The 22,136-nt window shown below is 41.1% G+C and overlaps 2 protein-coding genes and 1 long non-coding RNA gene across 3 annotated transcripts; 2 read left to right on the top strand and 1 right to left on the bottom strand.

Moving 5' to 3' along the window:
• The first annotated feature begins 1,866 nt into the window (after positions 1-1,866).
• On the top strand, positions 1,867-2,820 carry LOC147438483 (uncharacterized). The gene is made up of 3 exons (XM_086484579.1): positions 1,867-2,235; positions 2,310-2,448; positions 2,570-2,820. Exons 1-3 carry the CDS (start codon positions 2,099-2,101, stop codon positions 2,678-2,680), a joined length of 387 nt encoding a protein of 128 aa, XP_086340705.1. The 5' UTR covers positions 1,867-2,098; the 3' UTR covers positions 2,681-2,820.
• Positions 2,821-3,140: 320 nt separating this feature from the next.
• On the top strand, positions 3,141-4,792 carry LOC147438482 (uncharacterized). Its single transcript, XM_086484580.1, has 3 exons — positions 3,141-3,248; positions 3,342-3,469; positions 3,594-4,792. The coding sequence occupies exons 1-3, from the start codon at positions 3,142-3,144 to the stop codon at positions 3,665-3,667; spliced, it is 309 nt and encodes a 102-aa protein (XP_086340706.1). The 5' UTR covers position 3,141; the 3' UTR covers positions 3,668-4,792.
• Positions 4,793-11,906: 7,114 nt separating this feature from the next.
• LOC147438481 (uncharacterized) lies at positions 11,907-13,536 on the bottom strand. Its single transcript, XR_015184445.1, has 2 exons — positions 12,805-13,536; positions 11,907-12,649 (listed from the first exon to the last, which is right to left on the bottom strand). It is a non-coding gene; the product is annotated as an uncharacterized LOC147438481 (long non-coding RNA).
• Between the last annotated feature and the right edge of the window lie 8,600 nt (positions 13,537-22,136).

Genomic DNA, 22,136 nt, shown 5'->3' with positions numbered 1-22,136 from the left:
AAGGGACAACACTTCCCTTGAAACAATAGTGCATTTATGGACTAGCAAATAGCTCTCAATACATCAGCTCTTACCGTGCATATGTTAGTCAGAAGATCCAAATCATCAATGAACCTGGAGCCCATAGCAAGGTCGCACCTAAAGAAGGGTGTTCTCAAATGTGTGTGCACCCTCCTGCATATTGAGCCCGTGAAATAACTGATTTTCTAACATCCCCAGAATAGGTGCAAGAGGGATTCATTTGGGTACTTGCATCTAACACAGGTACCTTCGGCAAGACCTCTAGCTTTGGCTTTGTCTCCGATTGGGATGAAGCCAAACAGATTTCTCCAAAGGAAGACTTTGTCCCTTTCTTCACTCTTGGCCCTGCAAATGTTCCCAAAAACTTGACCCCATCTGCTTGTTGCTCACTTTTTGGACCAGATCCTATTGAGGTGATATATCCACTCCTCGGCAAAGCATAGCTTTTTGTAAATAGTCTTGGGTGATCTAAAAAGTCTTTCTTCAGACCACTTCTAGGCTTTCCAATCAAGCGGCACGGAGGAAGGGTTAGGTTTGATACCTTTTCTAGTAGCCTTCCGACAAGGACTTCCTCCTGGAGTGAGAGGTTACAACAAATCTTCAGAAGCACCAAGGTTTTCCAATCCCCTTTTTTATCATTCCACATAGCATCCAAGGTGTCAAGGCCCTTGTTGTTCAAATTCTTGGCAATTTCCAGCCAATGGTTATCAAGGTTCAAATCTTCCACAATGGGGCCTCACGGAGACCAGTGCCTAGCCGTCCTTTCCATTATCTAATCTCCTCTTTCCACTCGAGTGCTCCGACAGCTTTACATCATTTTTCAATAAACTGTCCAATAAATCTACCTACTTGAGCCTTTACTCCGAAGGGGGGAAGAAGTCTATTTTGTAGGCGTTTATGTTTGTGCTAATCACTCTTAATCTCAAGATTTGATGTGATCTGTGTAGGAATCTAGTATTTGGACTTTAATTTTATTTTTTGTCGTAAATTTTCATCGCAATTTTTCAAAGCATGTATTCCCTTTCCCACACGTGTTCATAAATATGTGCAACATATGCATGCGGAGCCTATATACGCAAGCTTACAAGTTTGCTCTCCTTCTAACACAAAACCTACCTCCTAAGAATAGCAAGGCTTTCAACACGGTGAATTTGTAAACTCACCAAATCTTTTGATATCACTTTCTCTTATAGCCTATAAAAAGGTAAAGAAAGTTGAGTTCCTATAATAAAATAATGAAAATACCTAAACTTTTCCAAACTTTTGCTTATTTGCAAAAGTTTGACCTTTATTCTCTCATGCATACTTTATATGGAGAGTAGAGTCTTTGAAACCAACCGTGTAGAGGAAATCTAAGTGACTAACTTTGAGTCTATGTATCTTCCATGCTAATTTGCCAGGTCTCGCGGTTTGATTACTTGTTTATTATGCTAATGACATGATACATCGTATATGCATAAGAATGCCTCATGCTACACGACTCTTGATATACATAATAGGACGTACTTAACTTGTGTGGACAATGGACATTGAACTCTTAGTACTTACTATCATTATGTTAGTAAATCAGTGACAAGCTTTGAGCATTGAGGTGCTTTGAGTGTTTATTTGTAGTTGTAACTTTGTTTGGCATGCCCAAAGGGCAGAAAGCCATAGAGATGGGTTCTCTTTTTGGCTTGCTAAAAAAAGAATCAATTGGTGGGTGCAGTAGTGAGCACTCAAGAGAGTCACGAGTGTTAGTAGTGGGTTGTTGAAAAATGTTGCCAGATTGAATGGATCCAATGTTGGTAGGTGAATAGGGTTTCAAGAGGGTGTGGTTGCCGAAAAGTCATCATTGGTGCATAAGAAGAGGCCCATTGTGAGACATCTAGTGCCATCATTTCTTCGGTGCTTTTTCCTCTCGACAGAGGCCTTGCCCTACAGCTTTCTTTGTAGCCTCTGTTTTCCTCGCCCCAACCTTCTCCCCGTGCTGGCCATGTTTGCTTGGCAGTGTGTGGTCTCAAGCGGCAAGCCAAAAGCACTACTTGGCGCACAGAGCTTTCTGTGATGTCCCTGCGAAAGCCTTCTTGCGTGCAAAATGTGTGACGATGCTCGTTACCATGGGGCAAAGGTGTCGTGGGCAGCAGAGATTGGTGGAAGCAACGCATGGATTGGTGGTGGGCGGCGTGGAGACTTGGAGCTGGCAGTGGATCTGCAACGGCCTTCGCCTTTGGGGTATGGATGCCATATGTAGGGCCTCCTATGTGTAGCAAAAGCCATGTGTGACGAGTTATGTTGTTGCGACAAAGCATACAAATCCGGAAGGGACGGAGGTGGTGCAAAATTTCAACAGCAGAAAGACAAATTGAAAACAATAATGGGGGGACTCACATGAAAGCATGTCAAGAAGGTGCGATGGGCAGCAAACTACATGCTGGCTGTCTCCGAGTGAGTGCAATGGATTGTGACATCCATAAAATACGGGTTTTTTTTGCTCCTAGTGCCTGTGGGCAGGGTTGGGATGACGCCGGGTTAAGGAAATTTGCTTATGTATGTTTCTGTGTTTCAGGTCGATTCCCCAATTTCATTCGATAACAAGACCAGGAGGCGAATTCACATCGCAAAAAATCTTGCTACGCTTCCGATCTTTTTTTTAGGTTTTTTTGAAGAGAATTTTTAGGATAAGTAGTTGAGGCACATGATGGGTCTCTAGAGATTTTCTGCTTGCGATGATGTAAGTTATGGGTTACCTCATGCTAATTAAGCTGAGCAAGCAATTCTTTTTTAGAGGATGGTTTTTATCTATGGGGTGTTGGAAAAGCGTCGATCTTTGAAGAGCAAGAGGAGGCATTGAATCTTTTACATTATGGGCTATTGAGGGTTTTGCAATGGTGGAAGAAATGGCTTATCTCTTTGAGATATATGTTGCAAGGCATTTTGGGCTCATTTAACTGAGCAAATGACCTCTATGGGGAAAATGAAGTTTCGATTAGGGCTCTTACAACCTGTTTAGTGCTTTCGCGGATGCTGGATTTTTTCATTATGGCAAGGGTCTTATGGTCTTGCTGCACTATGTGTAAAACATTGTGATGATTATAAAGCAAATTAAGAAGTTTTGAGCTTAATGCAGAGGGTATCGCGATGGCTATAGGATTCCAACAGTGGAACTCTGGTAACCCTTTGGTAGTGCGCTACAAGCCCGAGTTTTGCCTCGGCCTGATACACCCCAGGAAGCATGGTGGCACCAGGTTGAAATCAAAGGGGAAAAAAACCAGCAAGGCAGCACCAGGTTGAAAGCAGAACGAGCATACCCTAACCTCAATACTCAACAATTCTCTAAGGACATCAAGACCAGCGCCTCTCATGTTTTCGCCATCGCAGCATCACCCAACTCTCGCCCTACTGACCCGACAGTGCATGCTGAGGACGAATAATTATTGTCTCCTAAGTGAAGCCTTCGTTTTCTTTTGTTAGTAATCTAATGTTTTTCACTTAAGTCTCTCAAAGCCCTTGTCAGCAAAGCGATTATTATCTCCTTGCCAGCAAACAATTATTATTGCTTTTTTGTCTAAAAGGGGTTGTTTGCCTTGAAGGTCTCGAACTTAATCAGGTGTTGCAGTCTGCGACACTTGATTATGGAACTCGACGCTCTGGTCGCCAGTCATGATATTGTCAAATTTTCACAAATGTTAGCGGCGGGGAAAATTTTCGGAATGGAGTTAGACGTGTCGATGGATGTAGGTGGTGGCTCGGTCTTAAACCCGATGCATGATACAGAAATGTCGAGCCCCAACTCGCCAAAGGCTTCAACCATGAAAGAGGTCAAAACTGTCCCGATTGAAGAAGGTCTCTTTGTGGTAAAAGAGAGGAAATGGGCTCAGTGCAAGGTTTCAAATTCTAGGTAAAACCCTCAAAGATGGGGTTCCTCAGGGTCCCATATGTACGAACGTAAATAAAGCATCAAGTGCATCTGTTACTCGTAGGCCATGTATTTCGTTTGCAAGCATATTCAAGGGGCCCAACTCTAAGGACTATGGAAAAGGCTCAACAGAAGGGATGTCAAGTGAAGGAGAGATTGAAAAATTGCAGAATACAAGAGCTAGACTTCAGCAAGAGCTCATGGAAGTCAACAAAATGATTGAATCCGGCCCTAACAACAACAAAAGAACTTGCTCCCAAAAAGAATACAGCGGGTTGGTAGAAGATGGGTTGGCAAATCGAGCCTTTTCTACTTTAAAAAAGTCTTTGCCACAACAGGTGGAGGTTGCCGAGACTATTACTGTAACGATTCCACCATCACTTATCAAAAACAGTCAGCGAGGCAAGCTAAGCTAACGCTTGTATTTGGGTTTAGTGGAAGAATCCCGAACAGATTTGAGATGATTCAATGGCTTCAGGGCCCTCAAATTCTTGGTCATGGAGGAAGAGTCGAAAGTACTCTCTACCTAGCTAAGGTTTTTGTTTAGTGAGATTCAAAGAGGCCTCTGATGTGGAAAAGATCCTTGACAAAGGGCCCCTAGTATTTAATAGGACGACGGTTTGTATGGTGCCTTGGGAGCTAGTGTTCGACTCGATCGAATCTCTATAAGGGCTTCATCCGGTCTGGGTTGAGTTCATGGGACTGCTTAGCTGGTTGTGGAAAAATCTCAGGATGATTGCTAGCCAACTGAGCACTCCCTTATTTATACCTAGCAAGAGAGGGTTTGACAGAACCTCAAATAGGGTTTGTATAGACTAGGATGTGTCTAAAACGCCACCTAAAAGCATGGTTATCAATGTTGGACTTGGGCTAGTTATTATTCCGCTAAACTTTGGAACATACTTTGGGGAATGTTTTAAATGCAACAACTTTGGATACTTCGCCAAGGATTGCTCCTTGAGGTTTGATGATACTATAGGCCCCCGATAAAATGGAATCCCGGATGGAAGGACTGGAGAAGCAAGGAGGTAGTAACGAAGGGGCAAATGCACAAAAGGATAAAGGAGGTAAGGTATGTGACAAAATGGATATTAAGATGCAGGATAAGTTTGCAGAGGAATCGATCCCCATACAACGAACTTTCGAAGGTGCAGGCAATGATAATAGGATCGTTACTCCCGTTGCTATCCCAAATTTATGACAGTGACAACGGTGACGGTTGTCCAAGTTCCCGGTCTGAAAAGAGCCAGAAGAGTGAAGGCAGTGGCAAGAGACTCCAAAGTGCTTCAAGTCGTGAGAACACTTGAGGTGAAAGGATCTAATACATCCTCCACCCCTTCGAAAGGAGGAGGGTTTACTGTCCCACTGCACAATCCATTTGCAACGTTGCAAGAAAAGAAATCCCTTGAATTGGAGACCAAGCAGAGGGGGGGGAGGGGGGGATGATTGAGATTCTGAAGAATTTGTTCCTCTATCCCAATGAACCCCTCATTTATGATGGAGTCTCTCACTAATCCAATCTTGGAACATAAAGGGGTTGAAAACTTGTAAAAAGAGTACCCTATTATGGGAGGAAGTTAAAAAGGAGAAGGCAGTCAACTGCTGGGCCATCTAGGAACACCATTTAGATGCCCATAGCAAGAGAAAGCGGGTGCTAGGAAAGAAGCTGGTATTCTACGAAGAAGGAAGTAATAGTTTCAATGGTGTCCTCAGCATTGCGGATAGAGAATTGGAGCCGAAGTTGGTTCTTAACCATCCATTCGGCAGAATCCTGGGGATTAGAATCTGCTGGGAAGGGTATCTCTTCACCATTGTGAATGTGTACGGCCCATGCAATGCAAAAGAAAGAGCTAAACTGTGGATGCATCTTAGAGATACTCCTATTGAAGGGGAGTGGCTGTTGGTTGGCGACTTCAATATGGTAGAAAAGAGCAGGGATAGAACAGGATCCTCCAGTATGTTGGCTAGTTTAAAAAGGTCTAAATGGCAAAGTTTGTGCAAAAAGTGGGCGATGATCAACTTATGGGAAGTCGGCTCATGGAACAGCACGTTGGTTTCACCTACACAAGCCTCCAGTATGCCCGCACTGCCTCTAGGCTGGACAAATGTTATTGCTCACACCAAGTTGACTGGATACCGTCGTTGATGGAGATGAAGGTAGTCCCAACAAAAAGTCTTTCGGATGATATTCCTCTGCACATACATTTTAAGAAGAATAAAGGGGAGTAGATCCCAAGAGGTCAGAAAAAACTGTTAGTAACAAGGGCACACCTATTCAAAGACCCTCTTTTCAGGAATTTAACCAAGAAAGCACTGGGTAAGCTCAAAAAAGATGTCGACCTCAACAAACACAATGCGTGGTACCTCTTTGCTTGGAGCATCCAGAAAGCAATCAAAACCTCGGCCCCCTGAATCAAGAAAGCTAGGCAGGTACACCTTCTGCATCTGACAGCGGAGGTACAATTGCTTACCTCCATAAAAGCCAATGGGCATGCTACTGAGGAGGAGCACAAACGATGGCTCGCAGCCAAATCTAATCTTGCTAATGAGCAGCTAGAAGATATCAGAAAGGCAAGACTTCTCTTCAGGGAGACTTTTCTGCAACCTAAAGCCTCCAATCAAGCTCAGTTTTTTAGGGCTTTAAAAATCAAGAAGAGCCGGGGCCATGTCCCCTCGCTCTATGATGAGAAAGGGACAGCAGTTCATAACCAGGATGAGATGGTTGGTCTGATGTTGAGCTATCTTAGTCAAATCATTGGACGGCCAGAGATCCAGTCCCAAGAAGTGGAAAAAGCCAGAGGGACCTTACTGCAAAGTGTCAAGAAGAAAATTCCCCACTCAGAAGCTAACGGCTTGGAACGGGCATTCTCCGAAGACGAATGTTCACTAGCATTGCAAGCCCTGGGCAAGGAAAAGTCCCCTGGTTGGGACGAGATGGCGGTGGAATTCTATAGAGAATTTTGGGATGATCTCAAGGCCCCAATCACAAGATTGGCCAATAAAGCCATGGTTGAAGGGTCGTTGGAGGTAAGTGTAAAGAGAGGACTTATCAAACCCATCCCAAAACAGATCTGTTGTTCTCAACTGAAACATTGGCGCCCTATAACGATGATGTCGGTGGCCTACAAAATTATAGCTAAAGCAGTAGCCCTCAGACTAGCCCCCTTACTAATCAAGATCATCTCTCCCCATCAACATGGGTTCATCAAAGGAAGGTCCATATACGATAACATCTTGGTAGCAATGGTGGGCATTGAATACGCAACTGTCACAAAGCAGGAGTGCATTCTGCTGCAATTGAACTTGGACAAAGCTTATGACAGAATAACATGGACATATATAGAAGCCGTCATGGAAGCTCTAGGCTTTGGGCCTTGCCTATGCCGGTTGGTACGTGTACTAGGGGTTGGGAGCCAGCCAGAGCTCCTATTCAACGATAGAATTGTTGGCTCTTTTGAGGTCAAAAGGTCTATTAAGCAGGGATTCCCTCTGACCTCCCTACTTTTCGTCATAGGGTCACATCCTTTAATCATGACACTCGAAGCTAGTGCGGAATGAGGGGAGCTGCAAGGCCTTGCTTTGCCAAGAAATGGCCAACTCCTAGCAAAACTTTTTGCATACGATTCTCTCCTCTTCTTGAAGGCGTGCCCCTAGGTCATCAGAAAAGCTTTGCAGATTGTACAAATATTCTCAGTAGCTTCGGGGTCCTAGTGTAATATAGAGAAGTCAAGGCTGATCTCCCTATCAGAAAATGACTCATTTGACCCTTCTGTCTGGTCGTGGGAGATTGTCACAAAAGGGAATATCTTCAGACATCTGGGAGCCCCCTTGGGGGTGGACGTAACTCACAAGCAAAGATTTGGGTGGGTGCTTGAAAAAATCAAAACAAAAATAAGTAGGTGGGAGTATGCTCTTCTCCCATTCCCAAGTCGGATAAAAGTGATGAATGTCTTTATGATTCCTTATATTGCCTTCATTAGCCCGCTTCTCAAGATGGCTAAGTGTCACTGGAAAGAGTTCTTAAAACCAGTAAAAAGGTTCTTATGGAAAAACAACACGAAATCCTCCAGGCCATGGCAATGGGCCCGTTGGGAATCAGTTGCTCGGCCAGTGAATCAAGGAGGCCTCGGAAGTATCAACCCTGTCGCCCATGCAAAAGCTTGTTGCACCAAGTTTGTCGTTTCCTTAGCTAAACAGGAGCAAGTTTGGCTTGTCATGGTCAGAGATATGATAGAAGCAGCTAAACTTGGCTCGAATGGTGGAAAGTGGAGAGGGGTGGAGGTTCATGATAAACTGTTAGCCCCGGAGGATATACCTAAGACTGAGGGGCATCTCAGGAGAATTGATAAGAAAATGCAATAGAGCAGTAGGAGTCTTAAAGTGGGGGGAAGAAGCCAGATACTTCAAGAACTCCATTTTGCATTGGTCCCCCTGGCTTTCCAAAGTCGTAGATCTGCCACAAACTGCCTATTGGATTGAGACAGGCAGGAAATTGAATAATAAGGGTCTAAAGCGACTTGGGCACTTTTGGGACAGTGACAACAAGAGTTGGAAAACCATTGACCTTCTGGTTACCCAGTACCAACTTAATAGCTTGGAGGTTTTGCTTGTCCACAAAGTGATGAAAGAGCTTGACAATTTAGTGATGCCAATATGTGATTCTGAGTTTGTTTAGAATGCTTGGAAATGGCCTGGAAGCAGTCTCTTTTGGAAACCACATCCTAAAAGCATATATCAAACACTCATGCATAAGAAGAATTGGTCTAGCCCCCTTAACAAGCTATGGAAAAAACAATGGCCGGAGGAAAGGTGGGAGCAAGCAATGGAGAACATATGGAAGCCAAAGGTTCCGTAGCACATGAAGGTTTTTTTATGGAAGGTTATTTGGGGTTCTCTTCCAACGGGGGCGAAGATTCACAAGAGAGGGACTGGGCTAGATTGATGCTTGGGGTGCAAGATGGCTAGTGAAGATCTGGCCCACTTATTCATGGACTGCCCAACTATCAAAGGCCTCGCAAGGAAAATATGCAAGTGGGTTCAAAGAACATGGAAAATTAGTTTTTTCAAGAATGACCTATTCCTTGGAGGTAAGAATTCAGGTAGTCCCGCCCTCCTTGTCAGCACTCAAATCGTCAGATACTTCTTCTTACATAATGTATGGCAAACAAGGAACCGCCGTGTGTTTGAAGGAGGTTTTGAGGTGGCAAGCTTCGCAAAAATTATTCAAGAAAGCAAAGTGCTAATATGGACACTCAGGCACAAGCAACACTCGGAGGATTGGTCTAGGACTACTTGTGTCTTGTTTTCAATAGATGGAATGCCTAGGTCGGGGGAAAATCTTGGCCCATCGGTAAGTAAAAGATCTAAGAAGGACAAGATTATGGACCTTGTGTGTCAAGGAGGAGGCGGTGGGTTGGTAGGGGTGGCTGCCCTGATAGCCGATGTAATTATAGTCCTTGGATGATGTCATGGCTCAACAAGAGCATGACAAGACCTTGTAATTTTTTGGGTTGTTCAATATAATTCACTCACAATTGTGAGTTTTGCACAAAAAAAAAAAGAAAGTTTTGAGCTTTGTGAAATATATGCCAGTATTGTATTTGGAAAATAGGTAATTGAAGCTACCATACTTTATTTAAATTGACGAAATTGTGTATCCATGGGTCTATTTAGTTTAAGGGTTTTACCTTGTTTCTTCTCTCTCCTCTCTTTTTCTGTGTGTGGGTGTTTTGATAAGTTCAATTGAGGTTTCAAAAAGTTATATGACTTCTTTAGGAATATGTTTCCAGCTCGTCCCATCCCTCTTTTGATCAATAGAATAAATGCGAGCAGTAATAAAAGTAGGTTGATGTCAACTTCTCCCTAGGCATCTGGCACACTGTCTCTCTTCTCTTCCTCTCAATATGTTTGAGAATACTCGAAAATAAAATATGGCATGCTTTCCACACGATTTTTGAATTGAAAGGTGTTTATTTAGTCAAGTCATGAAATAACCTCTCTCTCTCTCTCTCTCTCTCTCTCTCTCTCTCTCTAGTACTCTATATGTCTTTCTTTGGCTACACACCAAAAGAAGACGTTTTACATCATCTCTTCTTTAATATCCTTACAATTAAGGACACTACTTGAAGCTTTTAGTGAAGATTATTATTACTATTATTAATCTAAAGATATTATGGAGATTTGTTCTTAAAAGATGAACGTGGGGAGGGATTGTTTCATAATTGTTCTCTTGTGAATATAAACCCTAGTGAACTGATCTAAGGCATGCTTTTGATAAGTGCTTTTGCCTAGTTTCCTTGCATAAGCCTCTTTCTTGTCCAGCATTCAAGCTCCGAGTGCTTGACCCTCTTATAGTATTCAAGAAGAGTGCCCCACCTTCGCCTCTTAGAAGACCTGTACATTTTTTCCTTGTTGTCTCGAAGATGGACTTTGAAATGATTGGTTTGAACTCTTGCCTTGATCTTGTTTTGGTTTGATTCTTGCTTTCTTGCTTTGAATAGTCATCTTGTGTGTTCTAGATGATGGTATTTTGATTGCTGGTATTGTGATTGCATGTGAGGAAGAAGATGAAAGGGCCCTCGTTAATAAGCCTTCAAATGTAGGTGGCACTCTTGCACCACCGATACGTGGTAGTCACAAGGTGTCTCTTGTAAAGACCTTGAGTCCCAAGGGAAAGCTTAGAAAGTCCTCTCCATCTAGTTCTATTAAGAAGGCTTTGAGCTTTGTGAGAGGTACGTTCTTAAGGTTTTTCTTGTAAGAGGGCTATAGAGAGAGATCATGTGTGTTATATTAACTTAACCCTTTGTGTGGTCCTTAGGAAAATCATGCAAGGGGAAAGAAGACGGTGTTTCTCACTCCTCGATGATCTCTGTTGTGTCAAGCTGATACTTTCATTAGGCAAAATTTGGATTCACAAAGGGGCTCTTTAAAGAGTTTGACTTTACCTCTCTCTACCAAAACAAGCGCATGGATAAATTTTTGCAAACGAACTCCAAAGTTGGCGGAGGTTTGACAGTTAGAATGTCCTCTTCAAGCTCTATCTAATGATATATAGCACGCCATGAGATTCCTCATATTTTAGAAGATTTTTTTTTTAATTCACTTAGATTCGGACAGAGTTGTCGCATCATAGGTGAATAAAAAAAAAGAATCTTCTAAAATATGAGGAATCTCATGGCGTGCTATATATCAGTAGATAGAGCTTGAAGAGGACATTCCAACTGTCAAACCTCCGCCAACTTTGGAGTTCGTTTGCAAAAATTTATCCATGCGCCCGTTTTGATAGAGACAGGTAAAGTCAAACTCCTTAAAGGGCCCCTTTATGAGTATGCAGCTCTCAACTTGCGCTTTCTCCCAAACCTATTGAACCCCTTCCAATCTCTAAAATTTTGGAGAACTTAAAGTTTTGGTTTTCTTTTGAGGGCAAGGTCTTGGCCAAGTATGGCACCTATAAGATTTGTGAAAGCAGTTATAACAGGATTTTGAAGGCTGATCTCATAGATAAGGAGTCTAAACACACCATCGCTTTTGTGGTGCATGAAGCTTATATTTCTCAATTTGTTGAGTTGTTTGAAGTGGACAACTTCCTACGCATAGAGGGTGCTTTGGTGAGGAATAAAGTGTGCAACAATAAAGGCACTTGCATGTGGGCAATGCATGCTGATGCTACAACTCTTGTAGTTAAGGCTGAACCTTTTGAATGCAAGCTAGTTCTCTTTCCTAAGCACAAAATTAAAGGTTTGGTTGCTGCCCATCCTCCAATACGAGTCTTACCGAAGGGTGAGCAAACATTCCCGAGCGAGACAAAAATCGAGTGAGCACTCAAAGAGAGAGAGAGAGAGAGAGAGAGGATCATGCATGTTCATGCTACATTAACATAAAAGTCTAGAAATACCGTGATGGCACCCAGATGGCGCACATGAGAAGAAAGGGGCACGGGGGAGGGGGGCAACATTTGTCGGGCATGCCAAGAGCAGGAATTGCACATATGTGTGATGGGGGAACGAGCAGTGTAGGCCACAACTGGTGCGAGGGGGAGGATGCTTGATGAGCCTTTTTATTCATTTATTCAACCCAGGTTGTATCATGTAGGGCATTTGCCCGTATGACTTAGAGCAAGAACGTTACTTAGTTACTACCCATGTGCGTCAAACCCTGTAGCCACTGTATTTTTACAAGAGGACTTTACAAGAGGTAAATACCTCCGTATGGAGATAGAATATGTGTGACTGTTGAATAAGTTACTAGTGTGCCTATGTGTGGACAAAAGAAAATAAAAAAAAATGTGATTTCTTTTTTTAAACGATCGTTGTGAAATGTAAAATTCATTTGAAGCATTTTCAACAGTAGGAAACTATCACTTCGGTAACAAGTTATTAACTTCAGCAAAAATGTCTACAACAAGTGCTTCACTATTTCATTAGGTTCATTAGCCAAAGCAATCAAATGTTTTAAAAGTAAAAGGGTTTGATCGACAAAATGTTAGCAGACTACAAGGTCTTAATGAAAATGAAAAGGTTTGAAGAAGGTGTTGTGGCCATCCGCGCCACTGCGGCTAGCTTGGAGGAGGTAAAGATTGCGGATTTGCAGCAGAATGGTCCTCAGCCCCCCACCAGCCATTACAACAAGCTTGAGATCATGCAATTTTTCTCGCTTGTAGATCTCCCAAGTCCAAAGGATTCAAAAATGACAGCCTGCAATGTCCGTGTGAAAGGATCCGTGCGTGGAGATCTACAACAACGAATTGAGATGATCAGATGTTGACAAATATCTCTATGAGGTTTCCCATGCTGTCGACGTGTTGTCGCGCAGCTCCATGAGGCTCCCCATGCTCAATTACTCTTGCCTAACTACTATACTCGATACTTTGTAGTTGTAGTCTGTACCTGGAAGTAAAATCTGCCACAAGTCTTCTACTTGCAGTGCCTTCTGTAGCGCCCATTTCGAAACATTTCTTCCCTTCTCATTTTTATCCCTCTGTAGCCAGGCTTGGAGGAGATCTTTCTATGGAAGCGCTTCAAGATAAGCTACTAGGCACAATAACTATGTTAAGCAAATACATACCCTATTGCAGTCGATGTTTATCCTTTCGTTGCCACCTATTTTTACTCCTCTGAAGCCATCCGCACCTCAGGCAAGGAGGAGGTGTTTGACTTGCTGTCATGGATGTGATCCAAGAATATTAGAAGTACGCCTTGTGGGCGCGTTTCGAGATAAGCTAAGGTTGCTCTCTGTGGCCATCCGCGTCGGCGGATGGCTAGGAGGAGGTTCAAAAGAAATAATAGACTTGAGAAGGCCATGCTTGCGCTCAACTGCGAGTAGTGAATGTGCCTTTTCATCATCCTAAGGAAAGGAATAAAAGAGTACTTGCAGGTGGTCGCCCTCTTCTACATGATGGAGAGGTCTTGGGTGCCATTTTTCTCGCTTCACCTTCCCCTTTCTTCTTCTTCCATGAGCTTTTTTCTCCCATCGTTTCTCTCACGGTGTTACCCTCATTGTCTTACCCTCAATTCACTCCTTTTCACTCTAACTAAAAAGGTCACGTCCAATTTGCCTAGAAGAGTTCTTTTTTCCCCCAATCTTTCCTTTTACTTAAAGATTTTGAAAATTACAACATAATATCCCAGTTACAAATGTTTACTGATATTTTTTTAAAATTCTCCTTGCCTTTATTGCTCCTTTTGAACCTATATTTTAGAGAAATCAAAGGTGAAAAACCTAGAAATGTAGATAATTTTTGTGTAGAACTTCAAACTATACTTAATCTACTTCTTAAATTTCTCAGATGTAGAGTTTTTAACTTTGAAGAGAACTTTCTTCAAGGACTACTTTGGACATTATACTATCAAAATTTTTTTGACTCTTTACTAAATTTTTTACCTTGATAGGTCACTTAAATGATTCACTGAGTAAACAATTGTAGTTTGATTTGATGTTTTAGATTTATGGAAGCCAACATAGAAGTTTCACATCATGTAAGATGGTGGTGAAAGACGTGCGACCTTGGAAATTTCATTGATAATGACTTTTCTTGAACATTCTTAGACCTTCACATCTTTAGCATGCATGAATGGAAACTTAGGAATGACGTGGGCTCATTTTGATCATGTGCATCATTTGAGAAGTTGGCCCACCATGTCTACACATGTGTACGATGCTTTTGTTCGTGAACTTTCAACCTTTGCTATATGTGAATTCACAGTTGAAAGCAAGTATGCTCAAATTGAGTTCTGGAGGATGCTGAATAAGGTGGTGATGTATTAAGGATTTGAACATCCACAGTTCAGAGGATTCATGGGGCAGATGAATTAAATGTTTACTGGATAGCCATTTGAACTATTTATTTTGGAGGTGCAAATAACATTACAATTGATAAGGAAAGATCTTATATATTTCATTGGGAGAAAAACATGGTATGACACACTTCAAAGTGTATCCAATCAGTATCTCAAGAGGAGCACAAGATTTTGCCTCGTAAATGGCGGAATGTATCTACATAGAATGATGCTAATGTGTGCAAAGGATAAATTCAAAGTTTTTGAAAGGCAAGGCATGCTATTGAAGGAGAGGTTGCATCATTAGAGACAAGGCTTGCATGGTGGGATGTGAGAGTACCTCATTGGGGGGCTAGATTTGTCTCACTCAATCAGGCGTATTTGTTCCTACAATAAACCGCTTATGCTTGCTGAGAGAATTTCACCTCTCCCCACAAATGCATAAATTTAATATTACATAGAGTTTTGGATTGTGTTTTTGCAAAAGCTACAACCCTTTTTGTTTTTCTCAATCAAATATAAGGTGCTATGTCTAATGTTGCTCCGTTTTGAGATTGCTCGGAAAGTTTGCTTGGACTTTGAGAGTCCTCCAATACCAGTGGACTTTGTGCCCATTTTAGCTTTCACTGTTGTAAAAATCGAAAGTGCAACAAGGATAGATGGTGGTAGTAGCACTCGCCTTATCATTGCTCATGGTCCGGACTCAAGTGATAGGGCAAACATAAGTAGTTTTCTCCCTTTTTTTTATTCATGGTGTTTCTGACACACTTATTTGATTGGGATTTTTTGTTTGTAGCTCTTGTTTGTCCCATCAAGAAGGTTGGATTATCATCATATGGTCAATATGGCTAAATAATGTGGTTCATTTTGTTTCATTGCTCATAATGTAAATGTATTCAAGCAATTGTCAAACACGCTCTCGATTGTTGATGCAACTATCTTGTGTCCTCTCTTGTAGAAGCTATCATTGCCTTTTGAAGACCACCGTATCAAGCAAGTTGCAAGCTTGGGTTCTGGGAAGAAGGTGTGCAATTAACCTTCAATTTCTTGCTTGTTGTTTGGAGTGCATCTTGTTCAAAGCTCATTGTTCTTTTGTTTGAACATGTCTTTGGTTGTCTCGAGGTGGTGAATATGAACAACTTAGGTTTAGAGTACATCTACAATTATTGCAAAGGGAATAGAGTAAGCCGCCAAGCTTCACTTCCGTTTTGCTTCACATGTGACAAAGCCTCATTTAGTCTCAAAGTTCCCTCTTTGCAAGCTAAAATTACTGTCCAAGATGGAAAAGCTATTAATATCACGCTGCATGGGAAGGTGGTTGATCAAGTCCTTGTTTTGCAACACTCTTTTTTAGATCTGTATGAGATAAATCTAGTTGAATTGAAGTCCTCTCTCATTACTCTCAAAATGATTGGCACATTCACCATTGACAATCAAGGGAATGTGATTGATTTCAAATCCACCTAAGACTTCCTAAGCCTTGAAGAAGTGTATCCCTCACCTTTTGTGTGCTGCTGCCAATGCATTGTAGTTTCCTTTTTGGGAGTTCATGCATAGCCTTCATTTTAGTTTGGGTTTTGTCAATATCTCATAACCATAGTGGACACCGGTTGTAATTCCTTTTATGCGAGCAATGTGCACTTAAATATGGACCTACACTTTTGCTCTTTGTTGCCTATGAATCAAGATGTTTTGTGTGCCCTTTGTTTCATGCTTGGACATGACTTGGTGATTGATGCCTTGCTTGATAAAATTGTTGAACTTATCGTTGTGGATATCCGAATGAAAGTCTATGAAACTATAGATTTTTTGAAGCTTTGGAATATGAACTTGTCGCTACTCATCAATAGCCTTCTCTTCTTGCCACACGTTGTACATTAAAGATCTTGAGCATGTACTTGATATCACTTGTGTGTCGTATCTATAGATCTTTTTGCAAATTCTATGTGTTTGAAGGTCTTTGTTTTAAGAGGATAGAAATTTTTGGTCTTGTGAATGAAGCTTCCTCCTCTACAAACCATGTTTTTCTTTTAATTGACACGCAAGAGGGTTTTTGTTGTTTCCCACACTCTTCTCATTGCAGTAAACACAAAGATGTGTATGGACAAGTGAATCCTTGGAAATTCTTAAATCTTTGATACGTAGCTACCCGAGCTTTGCTGCACATGAAATAGTTTCTCAATTGCTTTCAGTGGTGCTTGTCCTGTATAGTCCGAAACAAGTGCAAAATAAAGTTTACAAGGTGTGGCGTGAGATGGATAGTCACTTGGGAGCAAATACGGTGCCGAAGAAGCGAAACAAACCAACTTTCATAGATGCGGTCTTGGATACTCCATCCTTTTCTTGTGCCTCTTGAAGAACTCTTCTTTTCCAAAAAAGTTTGAAAGCTATCAATGATGTGGAATTTCTATTTTTAAGAACAATGATATCTTTTCCCTCACACCTCGATAAAAAAACTTTACTAGTATGTCGAGCATGCAAGAAATCTTTGAAGTTGCAACAAAAACCACTCTTTTGCATGCGTGGAGATATGCTCTTTAGCACCAAGCTTCCGATTGTTCAAGGATTGACTTCTATTGAAAGGCGTATAGTCTCCCTTCATATACGTTTTGCTCTAATTCAAGAATTGAATTATGAAGGTCAATATGGCTTGCGTGGAAGCATAGTTAATGTAATGGCTGATTTGTAAAAAATGCAAACTATTTTGCCCCATTTTACGAGCGATGTGACCACAATCTTCGTTGAGATCAAGCATAAACTTGAGTACGATCATGCTTACCTTAGTGCCGTTGTTCAGCTTGTCATGGTTCTTCGTGCACTTGTTGAACTCTTGAGCACTCCATGTACATCAAACACAATGTGAGAATCGACGAGCCTTGGTCTTCAACATTTGTGTTGGCATCAGATGTTGCTCGTTCTCCCGCATCTAGTGATTGCGAAGACCTTGTGAATGAACTTGTCCATGCTGTGTATGCTTCTCACTAAGTTGTTTACCATGCAACCAATTTTAAAAGCATTGCACCTTGTGAAGGCTTTGCTCCTCTTAGCATCTTTGATGATGAATGTTGTGAGGAGTCATTTCTTGCCTTGTTTTTTGGGCAAAAGAGAAAATACCAACCACTGGCTAGACGAAAATACCAGAAGGTTGCGCAATGGCAGCTAAAAAATGCTGATAGGCGTTTTGCAATTGATCCGGAGAACTTATTTTTTAAGACAATGAAAATAATTATCCGAAATTTCTTGGCTTCTATTTGGGTAAGACTTCAAAAAGGGAAGCTTCAAGACAAGGAGCTTCAAGCTAGAGATGTGCAAACAAGCACTAATATTGAGCAAATATCTTGGGTTTCATGATTTTCAAACATTGCGCACCTCTGTCAACTACAAGAGCAGGCTAAAGCAAAATGTATTTGCTATGATTCGACAATTGGGACAACCCACTTTTTTTGTCACATTCTATTGCGCTGAGCAAAGATGGAAACCCTTAATTGATTGTTTGATAACGTTGAACCCACATGTCACAGAATATGGAAGTCCAAATCGGGTAGTGTTTATTCGTTCCCTTGTGCGAGAGGACCCTATGATCACAACAAGATACTATGTGCATCAGTTTAAGTAGATCAAGAAAGAGCTTCGACGGAATGTCTCTCTCCTTGGTGAGCTTGATGACTACTTTTTCATCACAAAGTTTCAGGATAGGGGAAGTCAACATGACCACGGGTTGCTTTGGATAAAAAATCACTAGTTTTTGGAATTGCACAAGATGAAGAAATCTTGACTTTCATAGATACTTACATCACAACAAACAAGGATGTTTTAGATGAAAATCTAAAACCAGTGCAGATTCAATCTCATCGCAAAACATGCAAGAAACACAAGACATCATGTCACTTTGATTTTCCTTGTCCGCCTGCAGCAAAAAACTATAATCTTGTGCTCAGTGGTGGCAAGTAACTAGAAGAAGAAAATGCTCACAACAAATAAAAAACGCATCGACGAGAAGCTGCTTTTATTGAGATACAATTCTAGTCTCTCTTTTGATGCTTGGTTGGATGTCTTGTCAATGGATAATGACCTCTACATAGAATCACTCTCATTTGCAGTGATAGAACCAACTCTATTGTTAAAGAGAGAACCAAAAGACATTTACACTAATAACTTTAACAAATCCTTGTGTTTTTTGTGGGATGGGAACGTTGACATCCAATTCATATTCAACGGCCATGGTGCAGATTTGTATTGCACATCTTAAATGATGAAGAATGACTCCTCCTCGAGCAAGGCAATCAAACAAATACTTGACCCCTACAAAAAGAAGTGCACATTGGAGCGGCTAAAGAAAAATCGAGAATGCTTTGATCAATGCACAAGAAATCACATCGCAACAGGCTGCATACATAGCGCTTTCTTTGCCTCTCCATAGTGCAAACCAACAATTTGTGTTCATCAATGTTGATTTTCCAAATCAAAGAACTTCATTCCTGAAAAGAAGAGGTATGCTAGACTGTCTGGATCTTGATGATACCAATATTTTGTTCAATGATCTTTTGACAAAATATACACGTCATCCAACTAACTTGGAGAGCTTGTGCTTGGATGAGTTTGCAAGTAATTATATTGTTTTGCGAGGTATTCCGCACAAGTGTGGCAAGCCTCGGGTGATCAAACATATGGCGTTCAATCTTGCCAAGGTTCCTGAAAGACGTTACCATGAGTTGTGCCTATTGTTCCTACCATTACCTGGTGATGAGACCACCTTTGAGATGTCATTGATTTCTTGGAAAGAGAGATATGAGAGCAACATGGAAACCATTAGGCATAACCAAAAACAATTCTCAAGGCTTGGCTTGTCTAGCTCCAACACTCGAAGTTCTGCAATGAGTTCCACATGACAAAGTCAACAAATTTCCAAGGCAAGAGAGGAGATTTGGAATGTGTCTAGAAGCAGGAAGGTCAAAGTTAAGCTCATAGTTATTAACTTCTCCTGCTTGCGTTGCCTAGTGAAGAGTACCACGCACTTGTTGCGAGCCTAAATACAGAGCAGCGTTCACTTTTCAATGACATCATGGTAAGAAAACGTTTGCAACCAAATGAGCCAGTACACTTATTCTTGACAGGCGGTGCCAACACTGGAAAGACATTCACGCAACAAGCTATTGTTCAAGGCCTTACACACCACTATAGCCTCTTGCTTGATAGAAATATTGAGTTGCCCACAACATTGCTTATGGCATACACATTCAAGACAGCCTTCAACTTGAGAGGAACTATAATACACACTGAGAGTAAAGCCATTGAGTGGTTGGTTTCTCGTGGACGTAACACACACTTGAGAGAACCATGTATATCTTGTGTGTGCTCTCTCTCTAGGATTTTTCTGCTCTATTATTTCTATGGTGTATGTTTTATCTCTCTCCATTAAGTACACCACTCAAATCACTACTTAGTAACTCATTAGTTCTAATAATGACTAATTTTTGGTTTGTTTTATCTTCATTACTGCGCCTTGTTTGGAAATATGTTAAGCACTCCCCTTTTGGGCCGGCCATTATTGGGAAATGTGTGTGGTTAGCTTAGTTAGTGCCCAACTGATTTGATATTCAAGGCAATGGTTGAAAGGGAAGTAAGAAAGGAAAGTGCCATTTGGATTTTGTAAGAAAATAGTGTAAATATGGCAAAAAAAAGGGTGCAAAAATGGCAAAAGGAAGTAAGAAGAAAAAATTCAGCTTGGATTGTATAAGAAACTAGCCTTGCCTCGTGGGCATTGCTATAGAATATCTATAGGACATATGCATATGGTTATCGCATCTTTGACTTGCTTAGCTGGTTGTGATTGCTATTGCATCGGCTTTTGTTTGCAAAACACGAGCGGATGAGTAGAATCAATTGATAGGCAACACCTATAACTTAGCTTGGGTTTATGAGCATTTGGGAAGAAGCATGTTGTGTCCCATAGAGCTGACTATACAACAAAGGGCAACTGGAGGGGGTAATTGAATCAAGTAAAGGATTACAGCTTAATGATTCTTCTCAAACCCTACTCCTTGACTGGTTTTGGTAGCTGTTTGCAGATTTCCATTCAGCCTAGTAATATCGTCCATTTAGTCTTTAGACTAGGGACCCATCTTACTCTAGATCAAGCGTGGCCAAATGTTTCTTATTTCTCATATATATATATATATATATATATATATATATATAGAGAGAGAGAGAGAGAGAGAGAAGAAGAAGAAGAAGAAGAAGAAGAAGAAGAAGAAGAAGAAGAAGAAGAAGAAGAAAAAGTGTGTATCTTTGTGATATATAGATATGATGATCGAGATTGAGCATGTACTACTAAGAGAAAAACATATAATTAACTAAAGTTAAGGAATCATTGACAAACTCAAATCAATAGACTATAAAAATTAAACTGCACTATCAACTTGATAATCGTGTACAAGTGTCGTCCAATCGTCCAAGTCAGTGGACAATGTTTTTGTCAAGCTACATAAAACCAATGTGAATAGTTAAGCATTTCATCTTGCAATGAAGCATCACAGAGTGAAAATGCTAGTTATACAGTGCATGTCATGCAAAAGTATGGGGTTGAGAGTTGGCACTACGGTCTCTCCAAAAATTATAAGAAACAGAAGTCGTGCCCTACCTCATAGGATTTATGTGTTAGACCAAGCAAATGCATAGGATAGGAAATTGGATGTAGATAGCGGACCATGCAGTGTTGTTGAGCTGGACTCGTGGTTTTGTAGTCAAGCCATCCATTGTTGTGGATATATGTGCTTTCTGTGCCACACAAAACAAGAGTTAACCTAAATACAAAAGATAGATTTAACTTAAAGAGAAGCATAGATAACTTTTTGTTCTACGTCATAGACGATGTAGGGTTTATTGTAGTAACGAGTTCTCAATTCATAAGCCCCAGTGCAATCACTATTGTAGAATGGCTCAATCAATAGGCTATGAATACTAAGTTGGGGGGGGGGGGGGGGGGGGGGGAGCCCATTTTGTTGATAACAATTGCATAGGCTATAACCACCAGCATAACGATATAAGAATGGACCGATAGGTTTCAAGACTTAAAACAAAAAGAAATGTTAGGCAACCTGGTCAATGACACCACTAGGAATTTACTCAAAATTTAGTTGTACCATACGACATGCCAGTAGAAGTTGCTACAGATGGCTGCATCACGACCATCCGAAGTGACCGGAATACCATTGTTAATGCAGTAGGCCAAATGATGGAGGCCAAAACATGCATCTAAGCCAACGAAGTCCAATGCCAAAAGCAAGAACTAGAACAAGAAAGAAGTAATGCCAAACATTGGCAAGCAAAATGTATCAGTCTGAAAAACATGCTGCTAGATGAGCAAGATAAAATGGATGAGCAAGCAGAAGATTATAAGCTCAACTAGGTCAGCTTCAAACGGTTAACAACCGCCTGATAATTCATAATAAGAATCAGAGGAATTAGAATGCAAATGACATTGAGGGAGCAGGAGACACACCTGAAAAGTCTATTCCACATGATACAAATCATGAGGCAAATGATCCGTCAAGAGAATTATATTGTCTCATGCCGACCATGTCTAGTGCGATCTCCACAACTTTTGCCATCGTGTCAACTGACACATTCACTTTTGGTACCATATCTATCATCACCATTGCTTCCGCTTCTTTCAACTTAGCCTGATTCTCAAGCTCGTTTTATTCTCTCCCTTTCATCAAGGACAAAAGGCCTAGGACACACTCTTTTTGTCTTTTGTATTTTCTCTCATGTTGATCTTGTCTACCACGATCTTCATCATGGTGTAAATCATCTCTACTGCAATCTCTATTATCATCTCTAGATAGCTTCTACCATCACGTTGATTGTTGCGTTCACTTCTGTTATCATGTCTACCATCACCATTGCTTTCGTGTCGTTCCTCTTCCTTCAATTTAGGTTGA

The sequence above is a fragment of the Adiantum capillus-veneris genome, chromosome 16 (genome assembly GCF_014529385.1).
Source record: "Adiantum capillus-veneris isolate H3 chromosome 16, ASM1452938v2, whole genome shotgun sequence".
NCBI classification, from domain to species: domain Eukaryota; kingdom Viridiplantae; phylum Streptophyta; class Polypodiopsida; order Polypodiales; family Pteridaceae; genus Adiantum; species Adiantum capillus-veneris.
The sequence above is the reverse complement of the archived record's forward strand: the minus strand, read 5'-3'. Positions and strand labels throughout refer to the sequence as shown.

Coding starts and splice junctions, on each gene's coding strand:
- LOC147438483 (XM_086484579.1), top strand. CDS start 2,099: ATGTGTGACGATGCTCGTTACCATGGGGCAAAGGTGTCGTGGGCAGCA. Junction 2,236..2,309: donor CAACGGCCTTCGCCTTTGGG/GTATGGATGCCA, acceptor GTTGCGACAAAG/CATACAAATCCGGAAGGGAC. Junction 2,449..2,569: donor TACATGCTGGCTGTCTCCGA/GTGAGTGCAATG, acceptor TCTGTGTTTCAG/GTCGATTCCCCAATTTCATT.
- LOC147438482 (XM_086484580.1), top strand. CDS start 3,142: ATGGCTATAGGATTCCAACAGTGGAACTCTGGTAACCCTTTGGTAGTG. Junction 3,249..3,341: donor AGGAAGCATGGTGGCACCAG/GTTGAAATCAAA, acceptor CAATTCTCTAAG/GACATCAAGACCAGCGCCTC. Junction 3,470..3,593: donor TGAAGCCTTCGTTTTCTTTT/GTTAGTAATCTA, acceptor TTTGCCTTGAAG/GTCTCGAACTTAATCAGGTG.